General features: G+C 46.2%; 1 protein-coding gene across 2 annotated transcripts; it reads left to right on the forward strand.

The window, feature by feature from the left end:
* Positions 1 to 2503: 2503 nt before the first annotated feature.
* On the forward strand, positions 2504 to 10393 carry LOC129214392 (endonuclease domain-containing 1 protein-like). 2 transcript variants are annotated; one of them, XM_054845961.1, is made up of 3 exons: positions 2504 to 2940; positions 6193 to 6510; positions 8716 to 10393. In XM_054845961.1, exons 2-3 carry the CDS (start codon positions 6229 to 6231, stop codon positions 9259 to 9261), a joined length of 828 nt encoding a protein of 275 aa, XP_054701936.1. In that variant the 5' UTR covers positions 2504 to 2940; positions 6193 to 6228; the 3' UTR covers positions 9262 to 10393. The 2 variants fall into 2 exon arrangements, with proteins under 2 accessions (XP_054701936.1, XP_054701928.1); XM_054845953.1 differs by lacking the exon at positions 2504 to 2940 and adding an exon at positions 4316 to 4453.
* The last annotated feature ends 135 nt before the right edge of the window (positions 10394 to 10528 follow it).

Genomic DNA, 10528 nt, shown 5'->3' on the forward strand with positions numbered 1-10528 from the left:
GGCACTCAGTCTGGTGGAGTTAATATAACTAAAGTTACCCAAATTACGTGCCAGCTTTTTCAGCTGAACTGTAATATATTAAAAACGCTGTGTGATCCTTATGGGGAAAGGATGCATTAAATGTATTTGTCTCCAAAATGCCAGGATTGCCATAAGTCAGCATTTAGCATGTTGTGCAGAAGAACAGCTCAAGGTAAATTATTTAAAACTAATAATACACACCCATTCTCCTTGGAGGGATTAGGCAACCTAGTAAATCTTTTACATCTTTACCTCTTTACTGAATTTTCTCCATAAATGTCAAACTTTTTACATGGCCGTGGACAAGGGTTGTGTTGTTTACATGGGAGATGGGCCATGTTCCTTAACGGAGAGCTGCACAGCAAAGCTGCTTTGAGACCACTTCTGGGACACTGGGGAGGGACAGAAGCAGCTGCTGCCTCTGCTGGGCACCTCAAATCTTTGGTCTGGTCTGGGTCAGTTTTTCAACCCTCATTTGAAGCTCACGCTCATTCGAACACCTGGCAAGGATGAACATACTTGGCATAGCGGTAGGGTGAGACGTTCATGTCTCAGCATCCTGGTTGTTGCAAAAGAGTGCACTGGCCCCAGGGTGTCCACGCTCCCTCTCTGCCCTCGCTCACATCAGCAGAGTACCACCCCCACCCCCCACCACCTGCCAAAACCAGAGGTGACACACAGTTCAATGAGGGTGGCATTTCCAGCATCCAGACATCTTCATGTCCTGCGTGTGGCCGTGGGATACCAGGATCTTTGCTGCCCTCTAAGGAGAACAGCCCAGAATAGCATACGTCTCCTTGATTCACACGCCCAAGCAATGTTTCTCTTCCGTGCATTTTGTTTTCTCATGCCCATTTGGCTTCTGCTGCTGTGATTTACTTCTTCCTGAAAACCTGCACTGCTCAATCTACTTAGCATCTCTTTGGCTATTCGTTTGCTTCTTCCATGGAGACTGAAGACTCCAGAGAAGGCTTTGGTGGCACCTATTTTTCTGCAGTAGAAATAGTGCCCTCCTCTGACACTGCTGGTTCAAAATCCCCCTTTTCCTGCACTGCAGTCACAGGTATTTGCACTTCCCTGCATTTGGATGGCTACCTCATAGCTTGCCCTGCTTTGAGCAGGAGGTTGGACTGCTGTCATTAGCATCTGATAGGAAGAAAACTGAGGTAGATATCAGGAGAACATCCTTGTGGAGAAGCCAGATCAGGACTTCAATACACTTTCCCTAGAAGAGTGCTGCAAGTCCTGTTTCTTTTCAACTATTCAATGGAAAAAATATTGGAAATACTTCATCTGTGAATCTCTGGGCTCCCAATGGGGAGAAGATCAGAGGATCCAACAGGACTTTTCCATCTCTGACCTTTACAAGTTGAAGAAGTAGAGGTTTGTCTTACAGGACAGACCATGTGGGAGCTGGCCTGCAGGAGAGTTCATTCAACATCACTCACATCACCTCTCCATCCAGAAAGCGCACAGCTCTGGACAACACGTAGGCACTGCCTACACTGACATGAAAGGCAGAATAGTGCCAGTTATTAAGCGTTAGAGCACAATTTTTATAAAAATAAGTAAAATGCAAAAGCATGACCTCATAGACCTCAGGACTAGGATGAGAGGTTCATGGTTTCTTCTGGTTATAACAACCAACTTGTTACAGTATTTCTGGACTGTTACCTGTATTTTAGACATAGTACATTTTTTGGATACACTCAGGAACATTTGCCTAGTTTAATTAACACTGTGGACAAGTGGAAGAGTTTAGTTTCATTCCCACTGCTCATTCATTCACAGCTAAACTGGACTCATTTTCCTCCACTTTCAAGAGAAGAGGGCCCACATAAGGATTTTAAACAGTTTCACTGGTCCACTGTACGACTTAACCCAGGTTATCTTTTGTTGATGCCAGTTACATGGAAAAACTTTTTGCCATCCAAGGCTGGCTTCCTGCAAATCGCTCTGTGTGGGATTTCACCATCAGGTCTTTTGAAATCTTGAACTATGTTTCCATTGCATTTTTGATATCATAGCTGGGTATTGATTGTGTTACCTAAGTTGATACCTGCTTTTGCTGCTTACTGTTTCACTGTGCATATTTTAAGTCCTTTTTGAAGAAAGAAGAAACTTGGTGTTGACTGCCTGTCCTCTTACTTTTCCTGTATATAATGACTTTTTGTGAACGGCAGCACTCCAACCATGACCTGATACTTTACTGTGTTAAAAACAGAGGACCAAAAACGATTTCTTGGACATCAAGCTCAGCATCTTGCTATTCTTCTTCAGAAATGTCCATCAAATGCTGTCTTAAACTAGAACCCCAGAATCTCATTGCTCCAGTACCTCGAGACGTGCTTCCAAGAGCCAAGCTCTTGCCCTGACAAAATGTAGCAAGATCAGACCCAGAGGGCAAGGACAGAGCTCAAGGAGTGAAATCCAGTGCGAAGAACCGGTTCCTGTTGATGCGTTGACTGGGCTACAGGAGGGAGCGTTTGCTAGAGCAGACTATGAACATCTGTGTGTACTCAGAGACAGGATGGTTGGTCTAATGCCACCAGAGATGGTCTGCCGGGAACAGAAACGTGTCGGTGCTGCGGCAGCAGTGGCAGTGCCCCATGGGGAATGGGGAAATGGAAAGGGAGATCACCAGACACAGTTATCTGCTTCTGACATGTGATGCTGCAAGTCAGCAAAAATGGGAGAAATCCTGAGGAAATAGCAAATAGCAGTTGTCACCCCATTTCTGGGCAGGCATGAACAAATCTCCCCTGAACAACAATCAAAATCCTCTCTTTTCTGTGGATTTCCCTTTTTTTATGAAAAGGGGCAGATTTACGACCGGGTATATATTGCAATAGGGATCAGACAACCAGGGAGAAAAGTGAAGCAACGGTTCAGCTGCTTGTTCTCAGACTCTGCTTCAAGGTAAGCTCTTGCTCCTTTCTCACCGTTGACTGCAGTATTTACAGTGTTTCCTTAGCTTCAGAATAAATACATCAGGCGAAGGGTGGGCTGCAGTTCCTGAGCTCTAACATCCCCCCTTCAAGGAGAAAATGAGTTTACGCATGCACTGTATTTTGCAGCTCTTTAACATTTTATTTTAGGGAGGGCAAGGACAGAAGGAATGACTTGGGAAAGAAACTCAAGCATAGAAAAGTAAGGATCTGGAGAATATAAGAGAGACATTTAGAGGCAAAAGAGACTGGAAGAAGCTGGGAAATTGTCACCACATGAGCTAATCCCTGGTCTTCGAGAAAATAATAAAATCAGGTGGGGTCCAGGAAAAATTTCACTTTTGGTGATGCTCAGATCAAAACCTGGAAAAAGGAAGATTGTTCCCAAAGGAAGTAAACTACCCCACTATGAACTGGCACTCCTAGAAGCTGATCCCCCAGATCCTGTTAGATCCGAAGCCCTCAGCAGTGCTGGCAATGTGTCACTCATCTGGAAAAGTCACCAAAACCTGGTGGGATGCTCTGAAGTTGCGGCAGTGCTCCTGCTGCTCACCTGCTGCCCCAGCCAAATGTTGAACCTGGCCAAGGATGCTTCAGGGAAACACTAAGTATGGGAAGCCTTGGGAACAGATGCACAAGGAGATGCCTGATGGTAAACTGAGACGTCTAATTGTAGGAAAATAGATTCTGTCTTGTTTTGTGGGGTTTTTTTTAATTATTCATCTTGATGATTGCAATTTCTCCTGCTTAGACTTTTTTTTTGAGGATGAATTATTGCCTAGGCTCCAGCAAGGTCTTGGCTAGGTAAAAGCCAACACCAGGCATCAGGTTGTGCCTGAATGCCCCTGTCTGCAGCACAGGAGTCTGACAAAGGTTGTACAAGATGCATTGAAGATGCTGGGTGCAGAGTCCCCCCCTGATCTGAGGGGTGCAGCCAGGCACCACTTCTACAGCTGATCTGGCAGCATCACGTATGAATTACTGCCTGCCAATTACAGCATGCACCAAGCGGGTGGGAGTTGGGCTTGTACCCTCTCTCATGTGCAACTTCAGGAAAGGATAAATTCAAGGTCTTATTTTGGCCCACTGACAGAGTTTGGCTCACAGGTGTAGGGAAGGTTATCAGAAACGCTGTAAAACACCGTGCATAATTAAGCTTCAGTTGCCAAGTCACCTGGAAAATTCACATCAAACTGTTGAATAAGAGGGGGGAGTTTACTGAGTACCGTAATTCTGCCCATAACCTTGCAAAAGACCTCTGGAAAAACACAGGTCCTGGCTCCACCCCTGGACAACCTTCCTTTACACCCTGTTTGAGAAATTGAACAAAACAGAATGAGGTACAGCTGTGCCTTCCTGGAGATCATATATAAACCACTCCAAGGTCACAGCCAGTAGCAGAAGCATTTGAAGATCCTCTACCACTTTGGGGCTGCGAGGAGAATCATGTGGATTCAAATATTCATGTGCTGTTTTTTCACACGGTAGGTTGGTTTCCGTATATTTGAAATGAAGTTAGTTATATATATTTTAAGCTCATGGAGGAGGTGGTGCAAAAGAAAGACTTTTCAGTAACTTTTCTGCCTGAGCTGGGGAAGATGCTTTCATGATCTGGAGAGTACGTGATAAGTCACTTCTTGTGGTTCACTTTTCTCAGTTTTTAGCTTACTGGTCACCGTGTTCCTGATCCAGCGATAGTAAAGAGATAATGGACCAGATGTCTTGGGTTAGAGCGAGAGCATCTCTAGCTCAGTATCCTGAATCCAATGGAAATTAATACATGAGGATCAGGGAAAAGAATAAGAAAAAGGCAAATGTGCAAGGTGACTTTCCAAGCCTCTCCCAGTCCTCAGCTCAGACACTTCCCCAGGTGGGTTTTGTGTTTGAGAGGCCATGGCAGCTTTCTCCCCCATGAATCCCTTTAGCTGCTTGTCCTGCCTGCCTTATTTCAAGTGGTAATTATTTTAAAACCACTCAGTCGAATATCTAGCAATGAAAATGGAAATATCACTGCTATCCCAAAAGCTGTGCTGCATCTGAAAGAAGAAAAAGCACCCTGCATTGCTGCCAGCATCACAGGGAATTTTTGAGCAGTTTTCTCCAAACAGAAAGATCTTGCTGACTGCTGAAAATCATGTCAACATCTGAGTAAGACAAAATAGGACCTGTTTCTGTTAAAGACATAAAAATTCCTGCACCAGCGCCTTTTACTGTACAGGAAAAACAATCAGCAAATCTAAAGATGCGGATCAGCAGCAATCCTGTGCAACTGTGGGAAGAGCTGTCCCTTGATATCTGCACGCTACAGCAGCAGCCAGAGTGCCGATGAGATAGAGGCATCATCCCTCGTGCTTGCTGCTACCATCTGTTTGTCCCCTTCTCTGTCTGTAAGCTCATTGTCTGGGGTTGGACAACCCGAAAATGCAAGCTGAGCAGCAGCAGGATGCACATTTCCCAATGTCAGCTCTCTGAGAGCCAGGACCTCAAGCTGGACCACTTTGGGTTAAACATCTGACCTAACTTTAGGGGAGATTAATCCTGCTGCAAGCACAGAGGAGTTATGGAAAAGCTCAATGTCTGTGTGAACTTGGATGGGGCCAGAGACATGTAGGAAGCACAGCATCACTGTTATTTCCCCTCCAAATCCCCTGTGAGACTAAAGCCCAGCTCAGCATTGCAGGTGGTTGCGCAAAGCATGTGTCCTCTGCTGTAGGAAGGTCCTCAGAGCAGAAGGGAGCGAGGTGGTATACTAAAATGGGGGTTTCCAGCTCCTGGGTTGCTTCAGGATTTTCTCTGCAGTGCCAATGCAAAAGAAAACCAAACCAAAACAAAAGCCAACCCAAAAGTGCTGGCGTTCAAGATTCTGCCTTCCCGCTGAGCTACAACATAGGTAGGTTGGAAAAGGTGGCCTTGTCCCAACACCATGCCTCAGTTCCAAGAAAACTTTGCTGTGTGAGCTGATTAGACATGGGGTGGGCTTGGATCACTCCTCAGAGGGCCTGACTTCTCTCACTGCTGCATCCTCTAGGCACCTAAACCCTATTTTAGATTTCACTCTTATTCCCCTGTTGATTTTTCCATCTCCAGGAGGACAGAAGTTGTCCCCTCCTTGGTCTCTCAAAGTCCTCCCCCCTCTGCCAGCCATATCCCACAAGCACAGAAATGACTCCAGGCCATGATGAGCTTTCTCCAAGTTGAGTGTCTCTCTGCATTTGCCCTCCAGGTGAGCAAGAGCCCTTCACTTGAAATCCTCCACACGATGCTGATGCTGCTGCTGCAGGTCTCAGCAAGCTGCCTCTGGCTGGGACGCAGCGAGGTGGTGACATCCTTTGAAAGTTCATGCCCTCAGTTTTTCTTTCGGGAAACTCCCCCAAATGAAGCCATAGAGCCAGAGAGCCCAGCCTGGATCTGCCAGCGTTACAAGAACCAGTATTACTTTGCCACCCTGTACGACAGGAACCGGCGTATTCCCGTATACTCTGCTTACATCTACCAGCCTGGACCTGGCAAGAGACCTAAAACGTGGCTGGTTGAGCCCCAGGTGAGTGTCCTCTCTTACAGCACATCACCCTCCAGGCATTAAAAGATGAACTGCAGCATTTAACCAAACACTTCTTTTTCCTCCCACCCCCACACACATGCAAATTGGACCCACTGGATGAGATTCATCTCATCTAACTTCAAACACCTTCACCACATGATTCCTCTGATGCATCTCAGACATCAGCAGGAGGATGAGATGAGTCATATCCTAAAAGTGCCCATTTTTCCGCGTTGACCTTATAGGAACATTAAGTCAAATTACATTACATTATAAAGTCAAATGACCCCCTCCCTGTCCCGTGCTGTGGTGAGGGGACCAAATGACGGGGAAAAGACATCCAACAGCAGCTAAATTTGAGGGACCAGCTGTGCTGGACTCTGATCTCCACTTCACCCTTAGCTGTTTTGCATTTCTGACATAGCTTATTTGCTCCCAGTTGAGAGTCAATTTGGCTTCATAAGTGGCATGAGAGAAGTGTGGAGAAACTCAGAATTGGGGGAGATGACCCAGTGAAAAACTCCAGGTACAGGCACTCAGCGATGAGAGAGTTAGACTAACACGGTAAATTTATTGAGTGATATTTCAGGAAGTGAAAAGTGAGTAGGATCAGTATCAGTCAAGTCAGAAGTCCACGATCTCCATCCACCTGCAGGTGCCCCTTGCAACCAACGCCTCAGGCTTGGTTCAGAAGGATCTCTGCAAACTACAGAGGCCTCCCAAACATCCTTCTGACAAACTTCAGACCTTCAGTAAAAATGGCCAAGCAAATTATGGAACAGAAGAGGAAATTCAGGTCATTGCTAGGGACACAGTAGCAGTAGGGAATTTAGGTGAAAATTAGCCACAGAAAAAAGCCATAGACCCTGTTCCAGAGGAAGGCTAAATATGTTTCCCTAAATATGAAAAGAAAGGTATATAGTTATTAAAAAAAGCATTTGCACTTGTTACTCATAGGAACTCAAGCAACTAATCTGGTGTTGCACCACTGCAGCCTCCACATTTAGAGGGGATAAAAACTTCTTTCTTTTCCTCCTGGACCATGGACCCAGGCCACCTGCGAAATCTGTGATTTTGCTAACTTTCCTCAGAGGTCTTTTTGCAGTATTTAGGTTCCTCAGGTCTCTTTGGGGATTATTAGCTCCTTTAAGAGGCTGATCATTTCTAACTTATTTTCAGTGATGCTGCAGAAGGAACACATCTCTGCTCCCTGGCACACATCAGCTCTGAGACACGTTATTAGCACTGCAGTAGCAGATCCCACTTGTACTGAGGTATTTTTGCTTACCAAGCAAAAAAGCTTCATGCTCACAATAAACTATAGCCTTCCCATGACAAACTCACCTCTAGGATCAGTTTCCCAACACGTCTCCCTGTATATGGGGTTAGAGGAGGCAAACATTGGCATTTCAGGAGTGTGATACACCTGCAGCAACCATACAGGCTTCTTCCTGAGTGAGGGACAAAGCAGGAGAGCAGAAGGGTCTGAGTCCTCCTCATGTCCTCCTGGTTGTCCTGTGGGCTCCATGGCTCTTCTGCTCATTCTTTTCCCATCCTGCCCACCTTCAAGGACTCCCAAAGACATGCAACCTTCAAAGAGGATATCTGTGTGCTTGTTTTCCCTAAGCTTGTAAAGCACTAGGGTGTTGACAGATTGGGTTAAAAAAAGGTATGAAAACCTTTCATAGAGGCTGAAAGAGCTCATGTGGAAATGGGGCTGAACGGAGCAAAGGCCAGGGCTGATGATAGCGTGATTAGATGCAGGTGATGAAGGTTGGATGTGATTAATGGGGGTGGGAGGAACTGAGGAGAGGCCTGAGCCACGTGGGACGTGGAGAAGGGAGGAAAGGGAACCAGATGTGGCAGGGGAGAGGTCTCACCAAAGTCACCTTTCAAACCTGGAAGTGGAAAATGCCCATTGTCTCATGCATCCACCCACACTCCCACCGCACACAGGCTGGATTTCAAAGGTCACAAGTCAAACTGAGAGCAGTCAAATTCTGAGCGCTTTTTTTTTTTTTTTTTTAAACTCTTGTGCTCTTCAGAGAGGGGCAGCTTTATGATTTTTCTCCGATTCATGCATTTTCATACACTGAGATGACAAAAAATGGGTGCTCGGCATTCAGAGACTTCTGCTCCAGAGAAACTTGCTCCATTACACCCATCCTCTATACTAACACCTTCTTCTCTTCTTTACCTGTCAAGCTGATGGGTCTAACTTATCCCAAAACTATGGAAAGAGAGTGGACCCTCTTAAATTATTTCAACATCAGCTTAGAGCAACTCAGCAAGAGCCAGGCTATCCTCCAAGACTACAAGAACCTGACAGGTTTGAACCGTGGCCATTTGAACCCCAGTGGCCATCACAGTGACTCCAGCAGCAGGACGGCTACCTTCACCCTCACTAACATAGTGCCCCAGGATGAGAAACTCAACAGTGGCACCTGGAACAACTACGAGCAGCAAACGATGATCAGGAAGACCCAGGGCTGTAACACCACCTACGTCGTTGTGGGCGCCGTGCCTGGGAACAACTATATTGCCAAGGGGAGGGTTAATAAACCCAGCTACCTCTGGTCGAGTGCCTGCTGTGAGGTGGACACCAACCACAGGAAGGCTTGGGCGGTCATTGCTGAGAACGACAACAACAAGGTCCAGCTCCTCACACTCGGGGAGCTGGAGGATGTGTTGACCCAGCTTTATGGGAGGGACCGGGTTTCTCTGTTTGACAGTGACTGTCCCCGGGAATAAGCCTCGCTTCTCATCCTGTGTGTAAAAAAACTCAGGAGCCTTCACCATTAGCAGCATTGCCACATGTCCTGTGCAGCGTCTTTCCTGCTTCCTTCTCTACCAGTTTTCCAGCTCTGTCTCTCAGAGTGCCTTCTCCTCTGATAAAAGGGAGAAAGAGGTCAGCAGAGCCTCTAGCAGGTTTGCTTTGCTGCCCACCCTTGGAGGAAGCTCTCAGGGAGGAGTCCTTGCCCTGGCCACTCTGAAGGGGCAGGTGGGATAACAGCCCATGGGCAAGGAAATCGGAGCTTGTCACTGAGACTAGAGGGGCTTTGACTTTTTTTCCCTTTTTCTCCATGCCCATATACAGATCATAGTTCCTTCCTCTCCTCGTTAGACATCACTGATAATGTGCTGCTGACTTGTCCCTCACCTCCTCAGGATGGGTGTGTGTCTAGGGTGGCTCAGGTTGCCCAGAGAGGTTGTGGAGTCTCCATCTATGGAGATACTCAAAACCCAACTGGACACAGTCCTGGACAGCCTGCTCTAGCTGGCCGTGCTTGAACAGGGGTCTGGACTAGAGGACATTGAGAGGTCCCTCCCAGCCTCAACAGTTCAGTGATTGTGTGACTCATCCTGGGGCCAGGCAAGCAAAGAGCCCAAGGATTGCTGAGAGTCTGTAAGGATTATCCTGCAGATACATTCTGACCACAGCAAAGGATAAAGAGAGAGAGGAAGGTGGAAAGGAGGAAGACAACAAGGATGAGGAACATGCCAGCTCTCTTGAAGTCTGTAGATATGTAAAACAAGGAGAAGGAACATTAATCACTAGGCTCCCCATACCTGAACTTACATGAAGACCACGATTATGTACATTTACTAGCAGGTTGTTTGCTTACTTTTGGACCACACACCTTGAGAGCAGGAGCTGAAGTATCAGACGACCAGGCTCAGGGACCACATATACAGCAGGCTTTGACCAAAGACAAATTTCTGTGATACACTGGATAATTTCATTCTCTGCTCTACTTCTGAACCTTTTCTGCAGATTTATTCATAACTGATTTTGTGAAATATATTCGATGAGTGTAAAAGATCAATATATGCCATATAATTTAGTTTCAGAGTAGTTTACAATATAAATTATTTGCTCCAGTGCTGGATCATTGTGTCACCTTACATGTAAACCAGAATTTGCTTCCCACTGAAATTTCCAGTACTAGTAATGCCCTAATACCTACAGCATCCTTGCAGGAGGTAGGCTGTCGAAATCCAATCTGAAGACGCCATA

Source organism: Grus americana, chromosome 1 (assembly GCF_028858705.1).
Source record: "Grus americana isolate bGruAme1 chromosome 1, bGruAme1.mat, whole genome shotgun sequence".
Classification (NCBI taxonomy): domain Eukaryota; kingdom Metazoa; phylum Chordata; class Aves; order Gruiformes; family Gruidae; genus Grus; species Grus americana.

Excerpts from the sequence above, each read along its gene's own strand:
- LOC129214392 (XM_054845961.1), top strand. The coding sequence starts at position 6,229 with ATGCTGATGCTGCTGCTGCAGGTCTCAGCAAGCTGCCTCTGGCTGGGA. Across the intron at positions 6,511-8,715 it reads CGTGGCTGGTTGAGCCCCAG|CTGATGGGTCTAACTTATCC; the intron begins GTGAGTGTCCTC and ends TTACCTGTCAAG.